This window comes from Typopeltis vanoorti, chromosome 7 (genome assembly GCF_054136105.1).
Source record: "Typopeltis vanoorti isolate ZY-2024b chromosome 7, IOZ_Tvanoo_1.0, whole genome shotgun sequence".
In the NCBI taxonomy this organism is placed as follows: domain Eukaryota; kingdom Metazoa; phylum Arthropoda; class Arachnida; order Uropygi; family Thelyphonidae; genus Typopeltis; species Typopeltis vanoorti.
Genome location: NC_143555.1, coordinates 146,444,110 through 146,471,570, shown reverse-complemented (window position 1 = coordinate 146,471,570; position 27,461 = coordinate 146,444,110). Strand labels below are relative to the sequence as shown.

Here is a 27,461-nt window from a genome sequence, read left to right as displayed (position 1 = left end):
CAGTTCGTGAGAAAAGACCTGGTTTGGAGAAGAAAAAAATCATCTTTCATCAGGACAATGCACCTGCCCACAAAGGTGTTTTGGCAATGGGAAAATTAAGGGATTTGCACTATGAATTGTTGGAACATCCACCATATTCCCCAGATTTGGCTCCCTCTGACTTCCTCCTCACTGGTCAGCGTTTTTCTTCGAATCAAGAGGTGATTGGAGCTGTAGAGAGTTATTTTGCAGATATTACTGATAACCACTACAGGGATGGGATAATGGCACTGGAATAAATGTATTAGTCTTAAGAGAGATTATATTGAAAAATAAAAATAATTTTGAAATTTTAAATCAGTTTTTTCATTGTTAGGCCGAGAACTTTTCTGACCACCCTTGTAAGTCAGATATCGAAATAATTTCTACTTCATTGTTATTTACTTCATATATATTTACTTCTTTTTTCTTTCCTCCTCTTAAGTGGCTGAAATACCCAAAATTAAATTATGCAGTTGCTGGAACTATACATCACTTTTGTACAGTAATTCAGCAGGAATCACTGAATGAAAAATCGTCAGAATTAAAAATAATCATACAAGAGGTATGTGTACTAGATATATGCATAAGTATTTGTCTGTATATAATAGCTTTGGTGCAATGTTTATTGTTATTCTGCTGTTAGCTAATCACTCACTTTCAAAAAGAATAAAATAATAATAACTGCACACAGTACAACTACATCATTAAAATGGATCCTTATTTTACATAATTATGATTTTTAATGATCTGCAGTCATTAATCAAATAACATCTACATTGTATGTATAAATGAACTGCAGCTATCAATGGAAAACAGAATTTTTATCTGAAAATGTGATTAAGTCTTAATTGTGGCAGTTATAATTTTTGCAAGGTAGTGGAATTGCATAAAAATTGCATCTTTCAGTGGATTTAACAGTTGTCAAATTATCTCTTATAATAGAACAAGAGGATAACTCACTACTTTGTGCAATTCATTATGCATAAAAGTAGTGAATTATGCAGGTGAATCACTGAGGAACAGTATATGATGTAGTTTCCTAATAATATCATTACATAAAGGAAGCTCAAAGACAAAGGTAGCCAATTATACAATAATGAGTATATACTGAATGGTGGTAAAAGTGTTGGAAATGTTCAATCCTAGCTTTCTTCTAGTGCACTCCATTAGCAGGTATCTGCCTGGATACTACAAATGAGGATGGGCTGACAATTTTGGATTGAGCCAACCAAATACTATTCTGCTTTGGCTTAAACCAAAAAAAAATTATGGCACAACATGATGAAATTTCATTACTGATGGGGAATCAATCAGCTAAACAAGACCCTGCTGTTTTCATCAGGGAACAAGGCAAAATATGGAAGAAACTCTAACTCAACATCATCAGTGTTGCTGCTGCTATAGGTACCAGGGGAGCAGGGGGGAGGGAGTATAAGAGAGAGAGAGAGAGAAAGAGAGTGTGGATGATATGCACTTGCAAATTACATGCTGGGTGCAGATTGAGTAATTATTATAGGTGATTTCAACCATAAGGACATAGATTAGGAGGAGGAATAGTCACAGGGAGGGAGGGAAGGAAATGGAATTCATACAGCTGCTAAGAGATAATTACCTGAAATATCATATGTTGGAGAGGACACAAGGTTCAAGAATGCTGGATCTGGTCATAGCATCAGAGAATTTAGCAGCAACCAAACTAGCCATGCTGTCTCCTTTAGGAGAGAGAGAGAGAGAGAGAGAGAGGTCATGTCAAACATGCATAATTTTCTGTTAAAAAGGGATATATGTGAAATTACAAAACTAGTGTTTTATGACAAAGTGAGGAGTTAATGACTTTCAGCAGTGCCATGACATAAGAAGTTGAAGGAGAGAGAGAAATTGGCAGTGCATGAGAGACGTTCAAGAGATATTTGAAGAAAGCAGTGTCACACTGTATACCCATTGTCAGGAGAATAAATCAGGTGGAAGTTAGATGGATGAATAGCATCAGTAAGCAGGAGTTGCAGATAAAGAAAAAGTTGTGGAAGGAATATAAAGAAAAGTGCTGCTCATGGGTATGATCAGCATACCCATGAGCAGCACAAGGCCTGCAAAGTCCAAGTCCATGTGTAGTACAAGGCCCCTTTTGGCCCATAAAGTCATCCCATACCATCGTTAGGACTTGACAATGTGCAGAGTACCACCTTTCTTGTAAGGCAGGCTGTCTGGCTTCAGCTAGCCAATGGCACATGCAATTTCCTCCTATCAGGATTAGTACCACTGATAAGTTTTCTTTCTCGCTACAACAGAAACAAGCATTATTAAGCAATTTTCCTCAATTAGGATAGTACCACAAGAAGCACTGTCGTTGTCTTATCATCATTTACTTTAACCAGTTTCTTCTAATTGCTATCAAGGTGCATTTCAGTGTTCCTACTGCCCCTGCTCAAGGTCTGTGTGTTCATCAATCACCTAAACATCCTGCTGAGGCTAAAGTTGCTATCTCTGTAGGATGGGTCAAGGCCAAATGGACCCAAAGAAGAAAAGAAGATTCTTGATTCGAGGGAGGTCAATCTATTAATTGCTAGTGAGCAAAACATCAATATGGCTCTTTCATCTATTCTTTATAAATCCTTCAATGCAATTAATTTGTTCAGAAAATTGGGAAGTTATAGATCATTACTTAAGAGAATGTGAGATGATTTTATTTATCAATTTAATAACGATCAGGAATTCATGCCTTCTATAAATACATTTTCTTTGAGTGAAACTTCTTTAGAATCTTTTTGCTTCACCATATACAAGAACCTTCACTGACCTTCAATTATCATCATCGACCACTTAAAGATATTATTATCCTTAGGCATATTGGCCTGAAAAAGGCCCATGTTTTATCTCAAAAGTAAACTTTCCAGACTATATAAAAATTAATTGTTCAAGGAAAGCTTGGAGGCCTTGCTCCATCGTCCCAACCTGAATCGTAATGACTGTATATCTATATCAAAAATCTGGGAAAGTCTAATCAAGATTACTCATTAATTTTTTCTTTTCTTTTTTTTTTTTTTTTTTCAATCATGTCTCTACTTCAAAATATTCTGTTTTATGCTTAATACTTAGTGATATAACATCACGTGGCGTGTTCTATTTTTAACGATCTATTGTTAGTATTCTAGCTTGTATTTTTTAAAACTGTTCTTGTAATACCACTGAGGATGGTCGGCTATTTCCAGACCGAAATATTTGGTTAATTAATATCTTTCTTGTGTTTATGTGCATATATCATTCAACTTACTTCTCACTAAGCTGGTCACACCACCCTTCTTACATCTTCCACGGATGGCCTCTAGTTTTACCCTTGTCTCCCTCTACTCAATGAAAAATCTCTTTCACACTAACCTGATGACAACCCCCCCCCCCCTCACCAACTTATATATATCAATCATATCCCCTCTTCTATTCACAAGGCTCTGAAAGTTGCATTCTCTCAGTCTCCTCATATCTGACATTTGATAGAACTGACACTTGCTTAGTAAACCTTCTCTGGATCCACTCCAATGCATCCTCATCCCGTCAGTACTCCACTCACTAGTCCAAACAATATCTGCTCTGCTTCTCATAGTTTTCCCCCATCTTTGCATCATCTGCAAACAAGGATATCCCCATTTAAATCTCTTCCAATATTACAGTTGTACATGCTAAACAGTAATGACCCCAAAACAGATCCCTGATGCAGCACTGGTGATGTTCCTTTTCTGAAACAACACCATATCCCCATACAACTTACTGATACCTATCAAACAGCCAATCTGCTATTCATCATGCTAATCTGATATCCAACCCCATCTGTTCCAGTTAATTACTAATTTATCATGTGGTAATCATTCAAAAGCCTTTGCAAAGTCTACACTACTGTATATGCATCTCCCTTGTCCAATGCATTTGTCACCTTGTAATACATAAGCATACATAATACATCACCTTGTAATACAAAGTCGTGTTTAACAAATACATAAATCATTTGTTAAACACGACTTTGTTTAATAAATCCACTGACCATCAAAAAGAACATTGTTATTATTGACCCAATTTTGGATCCTAGCCCATATACAGGGTGGTTCAAAATTCCACGTACAAACTTTGAGGGGAGGTAGAGAACATCAAAATCAACCATATTCACATAGGAAAGCATGACTGGAAACGCCACCAAAAGGTACTAACAGGGACACAAAGATACAGAAATAACACAAGGCAGTAAGTAGTGTAATAAACTTTGTTATGCATAACTGAACAGTTCAATAGTAGTTGGCTATATAATATGGTAAACGAGGTGCTCTTCTGCCATCTCAGCGTTCGTAAAATGACACATGTTCTTCTTACAACGTTGAAAGCTTGAATGAGGAAGCCCCAATTACTCACTTGGAGCATTGGCGAACAGTGCCACCTATCACTTTCGGGTGGCGTTTCCAGTCATGCTTTCCTATGTGAATATGGTTGATTTTGATGTTCTCTACCTCCCCTCAATGTTTGTACATAGAATTTTGAACCACCTTGTATGTTCTTGTGAAATGCTTTTGAATACATATATCATATCATATACCAGAACCTCGTATACTCTTATGTGGAAAGTTTGTATTCAAATATTCTTATGAATATTCCCATGTATTCTTACTAAGAGATATTACTATTTTCTTTTACAGATACTATCAGGACCATACAATTGCTGTCTTTCATATGATATGAAAATGAAGCTCCAAAAGGTTCTTGTTGATTCTTCTGAAAGTGACACCATCTTTAAAACAAGTTAATGTTACAACTATAAAGAAATGCTGTGATATATAGTACACCACACTTCATAGAACCCAGTCTGGCAGATTGCCAAGAATAGTCAATTCATGCTGAAGGGGAGAAAGAAATAAAGGATGTACAAATTGGTCACCAACACGTGCTTTATACGTAAAATTCTCCAACTGTTATACAAGCAAAATAGTTACCACTTTAAAAACTACAAAGTTCATAAAAGAAAAGTTAATTTTCTGACACGTAATAATAAACAACTCATCCCGCAAGAGAGACTGATTACTCTATTATCGGAATGGATTCGCCTTCTTCTGACATGCGCACAAGTATCGAAGGGTCTTGCATCTCTGGGTGTACAGTACTGAAATAAAAATAAGAAGAGAAAGTTCACCAGAAATGATGATCTTCTGGGAAAGAGAAGAACAGCTTGTGTGAAGACATTTCATGTAGCAGAAAAAAAAGACTACAAAACTCATCTAAAAAATGTACAAATAAAGCTAAATAATAAAATAAAAATACATATAGCCATAATAGAAATGGTAATTAGCTTAGTAACTTAGTTCAATTAAAAGCAAAATATTTCACTATATGTCATGCATAGCATACTCAGTAAGAATAAGAACAAGAAGTAAAAAGTACATTCATAAAAGCAACTGTAACATGCCTACAATGGATGTCATCTATACTTTGGTGCATAGTCATATAATTTCCTAATCAGTACTAAAACAGTACATTATTAGGAAATTTAATGTTGCATAATGTGCAAATTGTATATGATATAAAAGTATATGTAATATATATAAAACTTAAATAGATGTAAATATAAAGTTGTAATAATTATTTTGCACAATTTACTAATCCAGTTTCCCATATTTTGGGTGTAGAAAGTCCATCATTACAGTTGAAGTTTGATGTTATAAGACTTCTGAACTATTGTTGAATAAACATTCAGATTTTGAAGATATTTCTGTGTGGGCTTTGTACAAGGTCCATGTACAAGACATAGATTTATGAAGTTAACAAGCCTGATGTAATCCTGGCATTTGCAGTCCTCTTCTTTGCCAACTGCTTAGAGTGATAAATGTATGACAAATTGCACGAAAAATTCACGAAAAAAATGCAAATGATGCAAAGTTGGGATGAACCATGAAGAGTAGTGAAGATGTGTCCTTACAAGAAGACTTGAATAAATTGAGTGATTGGGCACGGAAATGGGGATGTGAGTTCAATGTTGCAAAATGTAAGGTTCTAAAATTTGAAAAATAAAGATTGGATGCAGAATTTATACTTGGTGAGGATATATTGTTGGAAGTGGAGGAAATAAGAGATCTGGGGGTGATAGTGGATAAGGATCTGAAATTTAGGGGACACATAGCCAAAATTGTGAAGACAACACAAAGGCTTCTGGGAATAAAGCAGAGGACACTGACATGTAGAAGTAGGGAGATTCTTGTTCTGTTGTATAAGGCTTTGATTAGGCCACACATGGACTATTGTGCCCAGATTTGGTCACCTGATTTTCAAAAGGGTGAAGAGATGTCGGAAAGGGTCCAAAGTCGACTGACTAAGGTAGTTTCTGACCTCTGGAATGTCGAGTATGAGGAAAGATTGAGAAGATGTAATTTGCAGAGTCTGGTGGACAGGAGGAAGAGAAAAGATATGATAGAGACCTACAAGTTGGTAAGGGGTTGTTATAGGATTAATGCTGGAGAAGTTCTACAGAAAATAGTGGGAGATAGAGGGAAGAACCAGAGGCCATCCCTGGAAACTGTATAAAAAGGGTGTGAGTAGCGGAGTAAGAGGCAGGTTTTTTTCGTGCAGAGTTGTGAATGATTGGAATGCCTTGCCTGAGAGTGTGGTGTCTGCAAGGAGGTTGAGTGTGTTTAACACATGGTATGATGAGCTGTGTGTGTGATGAAAGGACCTCCCAGACAAGTCTCTGACTCCATGAGGTCTTGGGGTAGTAATAGTAATAATAATAATAATAAATGCAGTAAACCTCAAATAAAATAAAAATTAGCTTATCTTTAAGAGATGAGTTGGTTAGCTTACTAATTGGCATGAACATGACTATTAAGTTGCAAAATTTGAATGTGAGTAACCCATTTTGAAATACTTTTGACATACAAAATTAACACTACTTACATTAGAGCAGTTATAGAGAGTATTTTTGTACATATCAATAATTTTCTCGTGATGCTAGGATTATAACCATTCAGAGATATACTAGTTTTGACTTTGGAGATTTCTTGTTGAAATAAATTTTTCGATGAACAGCTATTATGGACTTTAGTTAGTACTGTTGATAAAAGAATAGAATGGACATCACTAGTCGTCCGGAGTCCTAAACAGACTCCAGACAACAAGACGCTGCAAATAAAACCTCATCAAATGGGGCTACCTCACTGGCCCAGACAATTGTGAGTATGGGACAACCCAGTCCATGGAACACCTTCTTTCTTGTCCCTTTCTTCCATCGCCTTGTGCAAAAGAGGACCTTGTATCCTGCACAGAAAGAGCAGTTGATTGTGCAAGATACTGGAGGAACATCTGACCATGTTTATTGTATATAAGTTATGTATAGTTTCCTTTTTTTCATATTTAATTATTATTCCCTGTATAATTCACCTACCAAATCTAAGCTGATCTCATTGTAATGTATCCTAATTTGTTGTAAATCATGTTGTACCACTTACTTACTACTGTACTACTTGTGTTTGGATACGAAATAAATAAACTAGTCAAATACCAAGTTGCTACACAAAAAAGCACCGTCAAATGAGAAATCATTAAAAATAAGTTCAGAAACACTATTATTATTATCTCAAGACCCCATGGAGTCAAAGACTTATCTAAGAGGTTGTTTTGTCATACACACAGCTCATCATACCACACTTTAAACATGCCCAAATTCTCTGCAGTCATCACACTCTCTAGCAAGACATTCCAATTATTCACAACTCTGCATGCAAAAAAATCTGTTGCTCACACCTTCCTTATACAGCTTCCAGGGATGATCTCTGGTTCTCCCCTGATCTCCCAGTATTTTCTGTAAAACCTCTCCAACATTGACAACCCCTTACTAACTTGTAGGCCTCTATCATACCACCACTCTTCCTCCTATTCACTAGACTCTGTAAATTACATCTTCTCAACCTTTCCTCATATTTGACATTTCAGAAATCAGAAACTACCTTAGTCATTCGCTTCTGGGCCCTTTCCTACATCTCTTCATCCTTTTGAAAACCGGGCGGCCAAATCTGCGTACAGTTGTCCATGTGTGGCCTAATCAAAGCCTTATACGATAGAACAAGAATCTCCTTCTTTAAATTATTTCCTCTGCATCACTCCCAGAACTCTTTGTGTTGTCCTTACAATTTGGGCAATGTGTCCTAAATTTCAGATCCTTATCCACTATCACACCAAGATCTCTTATTTTTTCCACCTCCAAGAATATATCCCCACCAAGCATAAATTCTACATCCCATCTTTGTTTTCCAAATTTTAAAATCTTACATTTTGCAACATTGAACTCGCATTCCCATTCCTGTGCATATTCACTCAATTTATTCAAGTTAGATGTGAAACCTACCTGCTCTTCATAGTTGTTCCTAACTTTGTATCATCTGCAAGCAACTGAATGTTCCCATCCAATTCTTTGCCAATATTGTTAACATACAGGTTAAAACGCAATGGCCATAAAACACCACTAGTGACTTTCCTCTTCCAGGATATTGCTCTCGCCATACACCACCTGCTGATACCTATCAAATAGCTAGTCTCCGATCCAATGCATTAATCTAATGTCCAAACTATTCCACTCTAGTTTGACTATCAACTTATCATGCAGTAGTCAAAATCGAAGTATACTACTGTGTATCACTCTCCTCCGTCTAAGGAAGCATCATCTCATATTGTAATAAGTAAGTAGATTACTAAAACATGACCTTCCTTTAGCAAATCCATGTTGTCCATAAAGATAATACCATTGTCGTCAACCCAATTCTGGATCCTATTCTCACAAGCTTCCCCAACAACTTAACCACAACACTCTTGACACACTGATAGGACTATAATTTGATGCTTATGAGGTAGCACAATCTTTCCCTCCTTCCACTCCTTTTGAAGGAACTCTATACAGTGCAAGACTCATATTAAAAAAAATATGTCAATGCAGATATTAACTCTCTGGCACATTCCTTCAGAATACGTGGTGATATATTATAAACTCCTACAGCCTTATTAATATCAATTTTGCTCAATTCCCAATTCACCTCTTGCTCACTTGCAGTCAGTCTCTCCTCCCCATCTGCTGCCTCCATAATGCCTGCTCTCAATCTCACATTCACAAGAATGAAAGACCTTTATGAACTGCTCATTAAGTATCTCCACTATATCTTCTGCAGCAGTTATCCTTATCCCATTTTCTCCAATCAGTGTCATCCTTCCATAATCATTCTTTTTTTGCTGGCTAAATATCGAAAAAACTCCCTAGGATTATTTTTCACTTTAGTAACTAACTGCTGCTCACACTTCACTTTTGCTACTGTTACCAACCAAGTCACTCTCCCTGCCTGTTCTTTGTATTCCTCATGAAATTAATAATTACCACTCCTCTTATGCTGCCTCCATAATGCCTTTTTCCTCGGTATCACATGCTTAATCTCTTCATTCATCCATTTCACACCTACCTTATTTAACCTTCTGATCCTTGGAATTCATTTAGGCATTGCTTCTACTAGATAGTTCTTAAATATCCCCCAACTTGCATTCATCTCTTTTCCAGCTAACTCCTCATTCCATGCTACACTTGTAATCTGTCTCCTGAGCTCCTCATAATCACCAGTCTTGTAGTTTCACATATACCCTATTCTCACAGAGGTCGTTACACTGCTTGCAACCACCCAGGTAATCACTTCATGGTCACTCTCATCAACTGGAGGGTGATTTATCACCTCATTTATTATTGTCGAAACTAAAATGATGGATATTCTAGACCCAGATTCAAGGAAATTGTCATACTGAATTCCATACAGTAATTACTGTGACCTATATTTATTTATCTACTTTCAAGTTTTTTGTTTTTTTTTTAAATCACGCACAGCACTTATACAATTTATGGAATGTTACATTTCCTAGTAATATGTTGTTGTCTTGGTGCCCCCCCCCCCACACGTAAACATCTATTGTTTTCACATGTCATATCTGTTTACTTAGTTTATGTATGGTTCTTATTTCATGGTGATAACATATTCCACACATAGTGAACTATTCATGCTTTTAATTTAGTTATTTCGTTTTTTAATGTAGTTATTTCTATTTTAGTATGGACTTTTATCATGACAGTGCTGTTGATAAAACCAAATAACGATGCAAAGAAATAAAAATTTAATTATTTGGCATTTTTCAATTATGTTTCATATTTGAATTATTTTTTTTTTGTCTATAACGTGTAACAAACATAGTGTTCTTTAGTTTTAAAATGTCAAATCTGGATAGTGAAAATAACCTTAAATGTATTCTTTTATATAACTTTTATATATATTTTTATTAATAAATAGTTTTTAAAATCCATCTAATGTCTTTTTATTGTTCATAGTGAGGTGCCCAGTATATAATGTTAGTTTTTACAATCATGGCAATTCAGTACATTTTTAGCGGCATGATGAACAAAACTTTATGAAAATATAGCAGAAAACTGCTGTCATCATTCCTAATCCTAAAGAGTGTTCTTAATATTGTTGATCATAAATATCGTTATTTGTATATAATAGTGTGTTTTACAATTGAGTTGTGCAGATAATGACAAGGCTAGAAGACAGCTCGCAGCTATTGCATGGAATGAGAAATAAGCAGAAAAGAAATAAATGCTACCAGCATCAACATGTGAATGTATTCTGAACATCGAAAGGCCAAATAAGGTAGTTGTCAGATTGATGAATGAGGGGGATTAAGCATGAAATCTGGAAGAAAAAGACACCTTGGAGGCAAGACAAGAAGAATAATCAGTTGCGTGAAGAGTATAAAGAGTGGGCCAGGAGAGTGCCTCAGTTGGCTAGGACAGCCCAAGTGTATTATGCGTATAAATTAATAAATCAGGAGAAGAAAAACTAGGGAATTTTTTTCAGTATGTGGCAAGCAGAAAGAAGAATGATAATGGCAAGATGATGTTAATCGATGAAAGTGGTAGGTTGGTAACTGCTGCAGAAGACATTGTTGACATATTCAGTGATCAATTCATCAGAGTGTTTCATCCTCACTGTGAAATCAGAAGCTCAAATGTAGAGAATGAAATGATAAAGAAAACTTATTGGTGAGCAAGCAAGAGATATATGAGGAGTTAAGTAAGCTAGATGTCAATAAGGTAATAAGACTTGATGACATATCACCATGTGTCTTAAGGGAATGTTCCAGAAAGTGAGTGTTAGCCTTAGCTTACCTGTTTAACAAGAGTCTTGCAATTATTGGGTTAATGTGGAAGAAATTTTTCATATGATGGGAGGAGCAGAAGAACAAGGGGACATCTGTGAAAGTTTTAAAAAGAGGGTGCAAGCAGGACATAAGGAACAGGTTCTTTGTATGGAGTAGCAGGTGAATTCAATGCATTTCCTGAAATTGTTGTTACTGCAGATTGAATGAGACCATCAAATCCTGCTTTAAATTCATTGAATAAATTAAAAGCAGGGTTTGATTGGTTTTATGCGTAACAGTTTGTACCTCCCATGATGCATCTTTCAACTCCATAATGATCTAGAGATAAAATTAAAAACTAGTTTGTTCCAGTAGAAAAAACTCCTTCTTATACTACTCCAAAGATTGATTAACTTGCAACCACCTGGAAAAAATTCTAAAAATATGGATTGGTTATGGTTTAGGTGAAAGGTGTTCAGGTCAGGTGTTGGAGGAAGTTACAAATGATAGGTGGGTGGTATAAATAGGACTAGGTATAGACAAAATTAATTGCTATGTTGTTTATATGAATACAAGGAATATCACAGATACAGGAGACAAAGTTGCTGCATTGATTTCAGTTCATTCATCCAAAATTTGCTGGAATAAGTAAAACATGGCTGGGTAAGTACGATCTCCTGATGAGAATAAAAATCAAAAGGTACAGTTTTCATGAGGATGGGAAGGATAAAATGGGATGAGAGATGCCATTGGTTGGTAGTGGGAGCCTGCACAAGGTAGATATGCAAGCAGTGGTGGCCCATGAAGTTTAAAGTGGGGGTGCTGCCTATACAAAATAATTTTTAAAAAAATTCCTTTTTTCTTAATTATTAACCAATTTATTAATAAATAAATCTGTAGATTTATTTATTAATAAATTGGTTACTGATTAGGAAAAAAATAATTTTTTTAAAAATTATTTTGTATAGGCAGCACCCCCACTTAAAACTTCACGGGCCGCCACCGTATGCAATGGTGAAAAAGGAGCAGCTATTTTGAAGCAGTATGGTGTGATGTGGAAGTAGACAGGAGATGTTTAATTGGATGCTAGCATATGCTGGGGAATGTGGAAGATGGGAACAAAGAAATGTATAGGCAAATTGACCTGAAAATAAGAAAAGGATAATCATTATGGGTATTTTTAATTCTCGTAATACAGATTGGATTAAGAGGTGGTATCTGCAAAAAGGCAAACTGAATTTCTTGATTTCTTGAGAGACACCTAACTTAAACAGGATTATTATTATTATAACGGTGTCTCCATGTAGTCAAAAGACTCATCGCGGGAGACCGTACGTTCATACACTAACCATATTTACACAATACCTATCATACTTCTTAAATTCATTCACAGACGAAGCATTCACAACCACCTCTGGCAATGTATTCCACCCATTCACATCCCTCCAAGCAAAAAATTTAGTTCTAACACCCTTGTTAACCACACTCTTGCATAATCTCCAGGGATGGTCCCTCGTTCTTCATTCCTGCACTGGTCTTAAAAATGTCATCAGTATCAATCCTATAAAATCCCTTTATAATTTATATGCCTCTATCATATCTCCTCTCCTACATCTATCAGCTAGTTTTGAAGCCCACAGATCTTCAATCTATCCTCGTAGGGAACACCCCACAGACCTGCAACAATCTTTGTAAGAAATCCAGGTGACCAGATCTGTGTGCAATAGTCCAAATGTGGTCTTATTAATGCCTTATAAAGTGGAACAATAACTTCCTTATCCCTGCTTGTTAGTGTGTTCTTCAACAACCATGTAATTTGATGTGATGTTTTGGCAATCTTTGCAATATGCCCTTTAAACTTAAGTTCTCTGTCCACAATAACTCCCAAGTCCCTTGCCTCATCAACTTCTTGCAGTTCAGTTCCATCAATATAGTAAACAGCAGGTGATCTATCTCACCCTCCCGAAGTGCATCACCTTACACTTAGCCACATTAACTGACAACCATTTAACTTAGTCCATGCCATCATCCTATTTAAGTCATCCTGCAAGATATCTATTTCATCTGAATTAACTATCATTCTTCCTAATTTTGCATCATCAGCAAACAAGTAGATATTTCCTTTCAAAGTATTCCAAATATCATTGATGTACAAATTAAACAATAGAGGACCAAACACTGAGTCCTGAGGTACACCACTAGTCACCTGCCTTCTCCTGGACTCAGCTCCTACATAAACCACTCTTTAATATCTATCCACCAGCCACCCTCTAATCCAAATCACCAGCTTTGGATCTATACCCATTTGCTCTAATTTATGCAAAGAGTTCCATGTGGAATCCTGTCAAATGCCTTTGCGAAATCCAGCACTATCGCTGAGTAAGAATTTCCTTTATCCGCTCCACTTTTATTATAGAAAGTAAGCAAGTTACTGAGGCGAGACCTACCCTTCCCAAAACCACGTTGCCCCTTATAAAGTATCATATTGCTGTCCACCCAGTCAGATATATTGATTGGTCTATAATTTGCAACCTCTGTCTTGGAGCCTCCCTTAGGTAGTGGAATTATTTTCCCCTCTATTAGTACTTTACCAGAACTGAGGCTTAAATTAAACAGCCTGGTTAGAGGAGGTGCTAATTCTCTTGCACATTCTCATAACACATGGGCCGATATGCCATCTAACTCAATGGCAGTGTTAGCATTAAGGTTCTGTAATATATTAAGCACCTCAATTTCGTCTATCTCTAGACTCTCTCATCAGTCAATGGCACATTTGACACTGCACTATCACTACCAAGATGGTACACTTTTGCGAAATGATCACTAAGTAACTCAACTATTTGATTTTCTTCTGTAATTTCCCTACCATCAACACTTTTTAAAGTAATCTTTCCATGGTTATTCTTCCTTTTACTTGCCACATAGCGAAAGAACTCCTTATGGTTTCTTTTGGATTCATCAGCTAGCTTCCTCTCATAATTAACTTTGGCTTTCCTTACCATACAGGTAAGGAAAGCCGAAGCTCTTTGCCTGTACCTTGTACTGCTCATGGGAACGTTCATCTCCTTTTTCTTTACACTTCCTCCACAACCTTTTCTTTATCTTACTCCTACTCAATTTCTCCTTCTGACTCTGGGAATACAGTCTGGTACAGGTTTCTTTAAATACTCCTTGACAATCTCTCACGCACCATCAGCATCTCTCCTCTTCAAATTCTCATATCATAGATTTTACAGAGGTCACATGAGAATCAAACATCTTAGATCAGATCATATTATAAAATTTAGTTTTGAATAGGATGTCAAATCTTATTTTTTGTTTGGTGAGAGTGACCACGAAACGATTACCAGCCATTTTGAATTCTGTGAAGAAAGGATATATGTGAAACTACAAAGCAAAAAAGCACTGAGCATAAAAAGCTTTCTAGTCTGATTGGGCTAAATTTCTGAGGCTATGTAATGTAAGAAACAAGATTCTAAATTTAGTTGAAATCATAGAATTATATGTATATATTGTGTATGTGTGTATAAACAAAGAAGAAAATTGTCGGGATCAGCTAGTACTCTTCAAATTGTCACATTGTTTTCTTTTATTTTTTTGCATATTAAATTATCTACTGTGCATCACACAGAAGCTTCTGCAAACAGTCTACGCACATTTGTTTATATCCTTGGTAATTTTAGCGATAGAGAGAAATAGGTAGTAAAGCATTGCATAATTGCCAATTAAGCATAACAATGGGATGAAACTTGGTATCTAGTAAGCCATGGATATTACATTACTTCCACAGATGCATTGAACAATTGAGGAAATGGACTTAAGAAGAAGACCTCTTTTGCTGTTATGTTGGCATGTCAAGAATCAAAATCTACGAGAAGATTGCTTTTTTAAATGAATCACGTTTCCCATCAGAATCATTTAATGTTTCCCATCAGAATCATTTAATACAGTTTTTTCAACTGATTTGGAAGGTGATAGCAACACATAAGCAATGAAATAACTCTTAGTAGTCTAAAGCAGTGTGTTAAATAAATTATGAACACCTTTCTGTTTTAAAATGAAACATACTGATATGTATATACCTCGCGTTACACATGACCTACGAGAGGGAAGGCTGAAAAGTTCTGATAACACCTAGAACAAAAATGATATTAAGGCAACTAATATAACCACAAGAAAGAACATATCTAAAACCCTTAAGTTTCATCAAAGTGTAATAATTTGTTCTTTTTCTTTTAGGATACATAAGAAGACGTGCAAGAAGTTTTGAAGAAATTCGAAGAGACAGAAGTGTGGACCGTCATCAAGTTTTTTTGTGCTGCCAGAAAAGTCCACAACTGAGATTCACCAAACTTTGTGAGAGACTTTAGGGGACTGTGCCTCAGCATATACAACAGTTGCCAGATGGATGGCCAATTTTAAAATTAGGCATTCTGAGACAACAGATGTCCCCAGATCAGGAAGACCTTCCACAGCAATCACACCTTAAAACATTGATGCAGTGCATGTCATGATCCTTGATGATAGACAAATACCAGCCAAAAACATTGCAAAGACTATGGGATATCTAGGGAACGAGTTGGGGTGATTATTCACCAACATCTGAACATGCAGAAGCTCTCAGCAAAGTGGGTCCCCAAACTTTTGAATGCTAACCAAAAAAGAGAGAGAAAGTTTGCTGTCATCTCAAGGGATTTGGGGTCATTTTGAGAAATCAGGTGCAAATTTTTTAGCTGGTATTGTGAGGAAATATGGCTTCATCACTATGACCCAGAGACCAAACAACAGTCAATGGAGAGGAGACACAAATATTCTCCATGGCCAAAGAAGTTCCAAACACAAAAGTCAACAGGGAAGGTTCTTGCCATTGTCTTTGGGATATGAACAATGGAATCCTTACCAAGTACTTTAAAAAAGTTGAAACTGTTACAGCAGCAGCAATTTATTCAACAGCTCTGAAGATATTGAAGGAGGGAGTGAAGGAAAAATGCCATGGGAAACTGAGCAGATGCATATTGCTTTTGCAGGACAATGCACCTGCTCACACTACTCATGAAACCCAATAGATAATATGCAACTTGGACTTTCAGTGTCTGCCTCACCCACCCTATTCTTCAGACCTGGCACTGATGTGACTATTTCATATTCCCAAATTTAAAGAAACACTTGAAAGAACAAAATTTGCCACAGATGATGAAGTCATATCTACAGCTGAAGACTGGTTTGTGCAACAAGCAAAAGACTTTTTTCTCAGAAGATTGCAAATGATGCAGCAGCAGCATTGTAACAAGGGTATAACACTTCCTTGGGAATATGGGGAATAATGTGTAAGATACATTCTACCTCAATTCCTTTGTGGTAATTATCACAACTTTTCAGCACACCCTCATGTATTGATATGTAAGATAAAACATACATCTTTAAAATTTACCAACAGACTTCTTCCTATGACTCCACAGACCATATAGAGCCTTGACCTCCCAGATATGATTTTTCCTTCCCCTAGCTATCCAGAACTTTGCATCTTCAGTGTGAATATTGTAATATTATGTTATCATCATAACTAATGGTATCTATCCACCTTGTTCTCAGTATTCCTTCTTTTTTGACTTTCCAAATTTTTTTATACCATGTAGTTTCTTAGGAATGGTCATGGTTGATCTGGAGAGTTTTGGAAGTCAGTGATTTGAAGCGAGACATCATGCTACATCTTTTTCTGACTGAATGGTTATGGATGTGGTTCAATAGATGGCTAGATGTCAAAGTGCATCTCTTCAGCTGTGACGTTTCGCAGTGACAGTATAATGGTCCGGAACTGTTTTATTATTATTATCCTAAGATCCCCGAATGAGTCAGAGATTTATCTAAGAGGTCTCTTTTGTCATACACACAGCTCATCATACCACACTTAACACATTCAACCTCTCTGCAAACAACTCTCTCAGGCACTACATTCTAATCATTCACAACTCTCCATGCAAAAACCTGTTTCACTCCCTTGCACACACACCCTCCTTATGCAGCTTCCATGGATGAGGATGACCTCTTGTTCTCCCCAAATCTCCCACCATTTTCTGTAAAACCTCTTCTACATCGATCCTATAATAACCCCTGACTAACTTGTACATCTCTATCATATCACCCATCTTCCTTCTATCTACTAGACTCTGCAAATTACATAATCTACTACATAATAAATTACATAACCTTTGTATATGAAGAAAGGTTGAGATTCTGCAAATTACATAATCTCAACCTTTCTTCATATACAACATTCCAAAGTTCAGAAACTATTTCAGTCAATCGCCTCTGGACCCCTCTTCATTTCAACATCATTTTGAAAACCAGGTGATCGAATCTGTTCACAGTAGTCCATATATGGCCTAATCAGAGTCTTATACAGTGGAACCAGAATCTTCTTCCTTCCACAAATTAATATCTTCTGCATCATTCCCAGAATTTGTTCTGTTGTCCTCACAATTTTGGCAGTATATCCTCTAAATTTCAGATCTTTATCCACCATCCCAAGATCTCTTATTTCCTCCACCTCCAACAATATATCCCTATCAAGAATAAATTCTACATCCCATCTTTGTTTTCCAAATTTGAAAGCCTTACATTTCGCAATATTGAACTGGTAGCCCAACTCCCGTGCCCATTTGCTCAGTCTTTTCAAGTGTTCTAAGGCCACAACATCTGATCTACTCTTCATAGTTCATCCCAACTTTGCATCATCTGCAAAGAACAATATCCCATCCAAATCTTCCCCGATATCAGTAACATACATGTTAAACAGCAATGGTGCCCTGAGGCACACCACTAGTGACTTTCCTCTTCTGGGATATTGCTCCCCATACACCACCTGCTGATATATATTAGATAGCCAGTCTCTGATCCAATGCACTAATCTAATATCAATCACATCTGCTCTAGTTTGACTATCTACTTGTCATGCAGTAGTTCTGTCAAAAGCCTTTGCAAAATCAAAGTATACTACTGTGTATCTAACCCCCACATTCAATAATGTTGTCATCTTATTGTAATAATTAAGTAGATTACTAAAACATGACCTCCCTTTATCAAATTCATGCTGTCCATCAAAGATAATACCATTGTTGTCAAACCTATCCTGGATCCTCATTCTCACCAGCCTCTCCAACTCTTTAACCACAACACTTGACACACATTTTGGCCTATAATTTGAAATTTGATCATGTGTAAGACTCTTATTAAATAAATATGTCAAGGCAGATGTCAGCTACCTGGCACATTCCTTAAAAATACACAGTGATATATATTAATATTAAGTTTAAGTCCCTGTATAACTCTTCCTCATTCACAATGAGTCTCTCCTCCTCCTGATCCACTTCTCTCAAACTCTCCCTGAGGCAGTCATATTCACAAGGATGAAAGACTTTATGAACTGCTCATTAAATATCTCAACTATATCCTCTACAACAGTTGTTCTCCATAATATCTTTTTTTTTTTTATGCTTCTACATATCGAAAGAACTCCCTAGGATTTTCTCTTATTTTCTCATTCAGCTACTTGCTACTCATACTGAACTTTTGCTACCCTTACCAACCAAGTCATCCTCCTTGCCTGTTCTTTGTATTCCTCATGAAATTAATAATTACCACTCCTGTTATGTTATGTCCATAATGCCTTTTTATCTCTGTATTGCATGCTTAATCTCTTCATTCATCCATTTCACATCTACCCCACTGAACATTCATACCATTGGAATACATTTAGACATTGCTTCTACTAGATAGTTCTTGAATATCACCCAAGCAGCATTGATCTCCTTTCCACCCAACATTTCATTCCATGCTACAGCTGCAAGCTGTCTCCTGAGCTTCTCATAATCACTAGCCTTGTAGTGCCACGTATTCTTTCCTCACAGAAGTCCTCATTTGGCTGGCATCCACCCAGTAATCACTTCATGGTCACTCTAACCAACTGGAGGGAAATTTGACACCATTTATAATGAGTGGAAGGAGGGCAAGATTCTGCCACTTCATAAAGGAGATGATAGAACTCAAGCATCAAACTGTAGGCCTATCTGTGTGTCAGGTGTAGTTAAGTTGTTGGAGAAGCTTGAGAACTGGGATCCTGAATTAGGTTGACAACAATGGTATTATCTTTGTCAGACATGGACAGCATGGATTTACTAAAGGGAGGTCATGTTTTAGTAATCTACTCACTTTATTGTGATAAGTATGTGAATCCTTCTCCTCTGTCCATGGAAGCATGGACAGAGGAGAAGGATACACAGTAATATACTTAGATTTCACAAAGACTTTTGATAGAGTACCTCATGATAAATTGATAGTCAAACTAGAGCAGATAGGGTTGGATATTAGATTAGTGCATTGGATTGGAGACTGGCTGTCTGTCAACAAGTTGTGTATGGGGGAGCGATAGCCAGGAAAAGGAGAGTCACTAGTGGAGTGCCTCAGGGGTCTGTTTTAGGGCCATTACTGTTTAACTTGTATATTAACGATATTGGTGAAGATTTGGATGGAGATATTCAGTTGTTTGCAGATGATGCAAAGTTGGGATGAACCATGAAGAGTAGAGAGGATGTCATGGCCTTACAAGAAGACTTGAATAAATTGAGTGATTGGACACAGGAATGGGGATGTGAGTTCAATGTTGCAAAATGTAAGGTTTTAAAATTTGGAAAACAAAAATGGGATGCAGAATTTATGCTTAGTGAGGATATATTGTCGGAGGTGGAGGAAATAAGAGATCTAGGGGTGATAGTGGATAAGGATCTGAAATTTAGGGGACATATAGCCAAAATTGTGAAGACAACACAAAGGCTTCTGGGAATGATGCAGAGGACACTGATGTGTAGAAGTAGGGAGATTCTTGTTCAATTGTATAAGGCTTTGATTAGGCCACATATGGACTATTATGCCCCGATTTGGTCACCTGGTTTTCAGAAGGATGAAGAGATGTTGGAGAGGGTCCAGAGGCAACTGACTAAGGTAGTTTCTGACCTCTGGAATGTCAAGTATGAGGAAAGATTGAGAAGATGTAACTTGTAGAGTCTGGTGGACAGGAGTAAGAGGGGAGATATGATAGAGACCTACAAGTTATTAAGGGGTTGTTATGGGATCAATACTGGAGAGGTTCTACAGAAAATAGTGGGAGATCAAAGGAGAACCAAAGATCAACACACTGACTACCTTTCCTATCACACTATTATCATTTTCCCTTCTCAATAACCTCCTGATATCCAATCTTATATTAACCTTGTTTCCAGTCAAGTCATTTGTCCCTATTACCATTTCCTTTGTTCTCTTTTCCTTACCCTCCCAAATCCTTTTCCTAGTATCAACTAGGACTTTTGGTTGTAGCATAGGTTGCCTGGAAACCTATTGAACATTTCTGAATAGTTTAATATTTATCGCACTGTGGCAGTTCTGTAGAACAAACCCATGCCTCTTGCAAGACTGTAATACAAGAGATCTTACTATATGTGCTACACTTTTGGAACTATCTGGAATGTTAGTGGGTATTGCCCACCATGTTCAGTAACATTGCATGAACTTTTGCTCAAGAAATTAGAAAAGCTCAGTTCTAATAGGCGTTGAAGATTCATTTATAATACTGTTTCTTTAGTATTATAAATGAATAAAAATGACATCAAAATATTAAAACAATGATGATAATAATAATAAACCCTCTATAGCCTTTATATTCCCTCAGAGGGAGTAGATAGAACTCTTTTAACCCTAACTAACTTTTGAAAATAAGACAACCACCCTCAACCCTTAGTCTTCAGTGAAAGCTGAGATCAAGCTGCTGCTCATATACCATTCAGAAAACCCCAGAGCCTTCAAGACATATAAGGTTTTAAAAGAAAAATTGCAGGTTATGTTGAGGGCAAACCCAAAGGCGTGGGTTACCAGACAGTTTTTTGTGCAGTGGGTCAACTTGGTCTTTGGTCCTGCCATTAAGGAATACCTCGAGGTCAATGACTTACCCCTGCAAGCCCTTCTCGTCCTTGCCAATGCTCCTGCCCACCCACCAAACCTTGAGGACAACATCCTCGAGGAGTTCAGCTTTATAAAGGTTCTCTACTTTCCACCCAGCACCACCCCTGTCCTACAGCCCATGGACCAACAGGTGATCTCCAATTTCAAGAAAAAATGTTTTACCAAACACATGTTCCAACGCTGCTTTGATTACGGAGAGCACAAACCTCACCCTTCGAGAGTTCTGGAAAGACCACTACAACATTGTCACATGCCTCAAAATTATTGATATGGCCTGGCAGAGTGTTACAAAAAGGACCTTGACCTCTGCATGGAAAAAGCTGTGGCCTGAGGCCGTGGCTGAAAGGGACTCTGAAAGATTTAGACCTGAACAGGAAGTGCTGGAGGAGATTGTGTCCCTCGGAAAGTCCACGGGCCTAGAGGTGGATGAGGGAGATTGTCGCCGCACATTCCGAGGAACTGACGATGGAGGAGTTGACGGAACTACACACGCAGCAACATACGGAGTTTCTGCAGGAGATTGGTACAACCGCAGAGGCAGAGGAGGTTATCTCTTCAAGTGAGATAAAGAAAGTGTTGGCAATGTGGGAAAATGTTTCCGACTTTATTGAAAAGAAACACCCTGAAAAATTTGCAACTGGTTGTACAGCGGCGCTATTTAATGACACTTGCCTAACTCATTTCAGAAACATTCTAAAAGGGAGGAAGAAACAAAGCTCCTTGGACAGGTTTCTATTGAAATGCCCTGCGGATCAAAGTGACGAAAACGTGGCAAAAAAAAAAAGAAAAAAAACTAGTGAAGAAGAAAATTAAGTTAAGCAAAAGAGAAGTGAAAGAAAAAATTAATACCATACACTAATCGGCTCCGCCGACATCTGTTTATTTCTTTAGATTCTCTTTTACATGTATGTATGTATTTGGTTTTATTTTGTTTGTATACAATATTTGTTCATTATAAATACATTATTATAAAAAAATTGGAGTGGTTTTTTGGGGGCTGGTACGAATTAATCTCATTTTAATTAATTTCAATAGGGAAAATTGATTTGAGATACGAGCATTTTGACTTACGAGCTCGGTCATGGGATGAATTAAACTCGTATCTCAAGGTACCACTATATATATATATATATATATATATATATATATATATATCAGCGATCAGCGACACCACTGATATGTATATATACCTTCTTCTTCTTCCTTTTCCCCTCTTTTACCTTGCGATGTCGGGGGTTTTCTATTCATTTAATCGCAACCGTAATACAAGGATAATGTGGTTAGCACTATGCAGGGGCGAATGCTGGTCTTGAAATTCACGCTTGCTCTTGTTATCATTCAGGGAGTGAGAGGTGTCATAACGCGGATGTTAGGTTCCATAAAAATGTCGCGTTATATTAATCGCGTTATGCGAGACTCAGATCACATAGAAAAAGTAGGATTAAGTTCCGAAATCGTTTCTTTTTTTTTAAGATTATATAAACAATGACATATCCAACAAAAAAAATATTTTTATTTAATTCAGGTAATTCACTTAAGTTAAGTAAACATAAACTATGACACATTACATAGTATAAAATTACAAATTGTAATTAAGCTTCATTGCACGTAATGCATAAATGTTTTAGGCAAAATAAAAAAAGTGCATATTTTAATCTTTCATAGCACGAGGATTTGAGGATCGGTTAATAAACACTGGTTTTGTCATGTAATCACCTGATGCATTACTACAAAACAGTAGAGTAATTCTGTCTTTGGGAACTTTGAATCCAGGAGCTGACCTTTCATTTTTTGAAATATAGATGCGTTTTGGCATTTTTTTCCAATATAACCTGGATTCATCATCATTGAACACCTGGTCTGCATTATAAATGTTTATAAACGTTGAGAGTTTTTTGTTTAATAAGAATTCCATCCAAAGGAATTTTATTTTGAGTGCATCTTCTTTCCAAATCATTAGAGATTTCTTCATTTTTCTCTCAGAAAATTGCGTACCCGAGCAACGAGCTTTTCACTTACCATTGACCCAGCGATAAACACTTTCTCGGATTTTATGTTCATTGTGTTTGAATTGTTCATTCATTTAAATTCAAAGTCTTTACAACAACTGGTTTTTCTCCATTTTTCAACCGATCCATGATTTTAATTTTTTTTCCCTCAAGGCGAATTTTCTTTTCAATATTCATTTTTTGCCCTTTCAATAATGCAGTTTGTTGCCATTACTATAAAATATATATTTTTTTTTACATAAAATAGCATTACATATTAATTATGTATGTAACTCACCAGAAAATAAAGTGCTCAGCTTGAGATAACACACTTATGGGATAACACACCTATTTAAATATGCTAAAAATATTATATTCCTGCAAATCTCTTAGATATTTATACGTCTATACGGTACTATTATTCATAAAAACCGACAACGAATACGTAAATATCAAACAAGATGCTTTCCATAGTAGACATAAGGGCCTAAAATATATAGTTCCAAAAGTAAATAAAAAAGCAATACACAAACATTATACTTATTTAGCGCCAAAAGTATTCAACACTACCTTTAACAATAAGAAATGAAACTAACCCGAACAAATGCAAAACTCTAATCAAAGAGTATTTATTTTTATACTAAAACACATACTATTTAGCGCCAAAAGTATTCAACACACTACCCTTAACAATAACAAATGAAACTAACCCAAGCAAATACAAAACTCTAATCAAATAGTATTTATTTTCCCACAGAAATGAGGAATCTCTGTTCAAAATAATTGTACAAATTATTGTTTTTTAACATATTTGCATTCAAAGATCATAAAAATTTTAATGCTGTTTAACTGCTTTATTTTTTTCCTAATTAATTGTTATGCAACTTTCTCTGTACATATTAGCATATCTCCTGCGATTTTATTATGCAATTATATTATAATAATATGTAATATGTATATTATATGAATGTACATATATGCAGAGCCGACGCTAGGGTCTTTGACGCCCGCATGCAATTTCTATCTAAGCGCCCCTGTAACGATCCGGGCGTGTGTGGTTCTTTTACGATAATAAAAATTTTAATTATTTGAAATTTCTTAAATAAATTTTGACAGAACAGCCACACGTTGGTTCGCTAAATGTAACGAACCGGGATTGTTGACTAGGCAGGATAATCGTTAAAAACCCGAATATTCAAAAAATTCTCAAAAGTTAAAGCAAATTTTGATAAAGCCACTTCACTTTAATCGTTGAATATAATGATACAGGGATTATAGCCTTCGCACCGACCCGAATCGCTAACAAAATTAAAATGAATTTTAGTTAAAGTTAAAATTTATTTCAACTAAAGTTTAAAAAATTCTTGCATTTTACAAGTTATTAAGAATTTAGTAACGTGTAAAAAATTTTTAATAATTTTTATAAGTGGAACTATCTTTTAGCAAAATAAAAGAAACCCAAGATAGATTTTTTCATCTATCTTGAGTAAAATTCAGAAATAATTAGAACATTTAATATAAGTTTAAATTTAAATTTAATATGCACATCCCCTTTACCCATCTACAAGGATAAAGGGGATGCACAAGACTATAAAAATTACAGAGGAATAAAGTTGATATCCCACACAATGAAAATCCTAGAAAGGGTTCTTGATGGTAGATTGAGGAAGGAGGTGGAGATTGCAAAGGAACAATTTGGCTTCATGCCTGGTAGATCAACAACAGATGCTATCTTTGGGTTACGGCAGATGATTGAAAAGTTTCTAGAGAAGCAACGGGAGCTACATCTTGCATTTATTGATCTGGAGAAAGCATACGATAGAGTGCCAAGGCAAGAAGTCTGAAGGTGTCTGAGGGAGAAGAAGGTTCCGGAGAAATATGTCAGGTTGCTGCGGGAGATGTACAGAAATGTGAAGACAAGTGTTCGGACCTGTCTGGGACAGACAGAAAGTTTTCAAGTAACAGTTGGCTTGCATCAAGGGTCAGCATTAAGTCCGTTTCTGTTTAATATTGTGATGGAGGTGGTAACAGAGGAGGTGAGAGAAGATGCGTCTTGGACAATGTTATATGCAGATGACATCTTGCTGTGTGCAGATTCAAGAGAAGAAGCGGGAACTAAACTGAAAAGATGGAGAAAAGTACTGGAAGAGAGAGGTATGAGACTGAGCAGAAGTAAGAGAGAGTATATGTGTTGCAGAGTGGGCGGCGGCCAGGAGAGAGATCGATCTGGAGCTGGAAAGAAATGTCATCAGGAAGGTGAGGGACTTTAGATACATAGATTCAACAGTGAAAGAGGATGGAGAGGGTGAGAAGGAAGTGGGACAGAGGATACAAGCGGGATGGAGGAACTGGAGAGAGATGGCTAGAGTGCTATGCGATAAGAGGGTGCCGATCAATCTAAAAGGCAAATTCTATAGGACTGTAGTGAGGCCAGCTATGACGCATGCTATAGAAAATGTGGCCCTGAGGAAAAATAACATCAGCAGGATGGAAGTAGCAGAGATGAAAATGCTTAGGTGGATGTGCGGTGTGACCAGAAAGGATCGTCTGAGAAATGACTATGTGAGGGGAACGGTGAAAGTTACGAACTTAGGAACGAAGATACAGGAGGCAAGGTTGAGGTGGTTTGGTCATGTGATGAGGAGGGAGGACGAATATGTGGGAAGAAGGGTCATGCAGATGGATTTGCAAGGAAGGAGGAAGCGTGGGCGGCCAAAGAAGAGATGGAGGGAGCTGGTAGAAGAGGACTTGAGGATGAAGAACTTCGATGTGGTGACAACCCAAGACAGAGGATGCAGAGGAGACTCATCAACAGTGACCCCACTTAAGTGGGAGAAGCTGCAGAAGAAGAAGAAGAATATAAGTATTCAAAAAAAAACATCTTTACAAAATAACAGAAAATAAATTAAATTACATAAATATACTTGAATTTTTTTAAAATTAAAATTTTAGGATTTTTGATTTCATATTCACAAAATTAGAAATAATGATCTTAACGTCTAATTACGCACATATATCATTTTCAATAGCTATTAACGCCAAACTAACAAGCCTTTTTTTGTGACATACTGTTCTTAAGTAGGTTTTAATCAATTTCAACTTGTAAAAGGAACGTTCACCGCTCGCTACATTAACAGGTACTGTTAATAGTATTCTTAAAGCAATTGAAAAGTTAGGGAAAGATAAATTATTGGACACAATAAAATTAAGAATATCGAAAGGACTTTTGAATATTTAAATTATCCTTCCGAAAAATATCCCGGAAAACACATAACTCGTCATATATAATAGTTCTATTGCATTTACGTCTTTATTGTCGCCGTCCTTCAAGAGAAAGAATCTCTAAATCGTCACAATTTTTTCGTAAATCTTTGTTATTAATTTGTAGTAATCTATACAATAAATTGAAATTATCATAATATATTTTTAGTTGTTCAAAACGTTCTATTAACGAACACATTGCAACGTCTAGAAGTGTATAAAACACATTCGCTCTAAATGTATCTTCTGGTGATAGTGGCGTTTCGTCGTAATGTTCGTAGTCAAATTGTTGTGTTTTCTTTCGTCGTCGAACTTCAGTACCAGTTTTAAATTCTTGTTCTCCATCCACCTCTTCACTCAGTTCTTTTGCCGTTTTTAGAACTTCTTTACAATTTATATTTGATCGATACTCTTGTAAGAATATTTTTAAGTTTCGATAGATTCGAAAGCAAGTGTAATGTTCATATTTTTGTCTTGAAGCATTTTACTCACAGGGTTTATTCAGTTAAGTAAATCATGCCAAGTTGTAAGAGAGCAAATAAATTTGTAGTCCTTTATTTTAGCACATAAGGTTTGTGCTTCATGCTGTTTCTTTATTAAAATTTCAAAAAGTGCATCGTAAATTTCTCCTAACTGATATCGTAGAGGGCGGATTGCATTAATTTTACTTTCCCATCGCGTTTCTGATGGCTGTTTCAATGTTAATTTTTTACGAATTTTAAAAGGATTGTCCAAAGTTTGTAAGAGAATGAAAATAAATTGTATATTTCTTGAATAATTGCAAAGAAACTAATTGTATCTGCATTTGCTTTGGCTGCATCGGTTAATGATTAAATTTAGAGTATGAGCAGCACATGGCATGTAAAAAGCTCGAGGATTTTTGTTCAAAAGCAAATTTTGGAGCCCATATTTTTCCCCTTTCATATTTTCCCCATTTATCATACCCTTGACCTCGCATGTCTTCAATGGGGATGTTCCATTTTTTCAGTTGTT

The 27,461-nt window shown here is 36.4% G+C and overlaps 1 protein-coding gene across 1 annotated transcript in view; it reads left to right on the top strand.

Annotated features, from left to right (window-relative positions):
* The window catches only part of LOC150105173 (meiosis inhibitor protein 1-like), a 335,005-nt gene extending 324,719 nt beyond the window's left edge, over positions 1–10,286 (top strand). Inside the window, exons 15-16 of the mRNA XM_090395130.1 lie at positions 464–583; positions 4,698–10,286. Of these exons, the coding sequence (XP_090251256.1) occupies positions 464–583; positions 4,698–4,805 (228 nt within the window). The 3' untranslated portion in view covers positions 4,806–10,286. The remainder of the gene's footprint in view (positions 1–463; positions 584–4,697) is intronic.
* Positions 10,287–27,461: the final 17,175 nt, after the last annotated feature.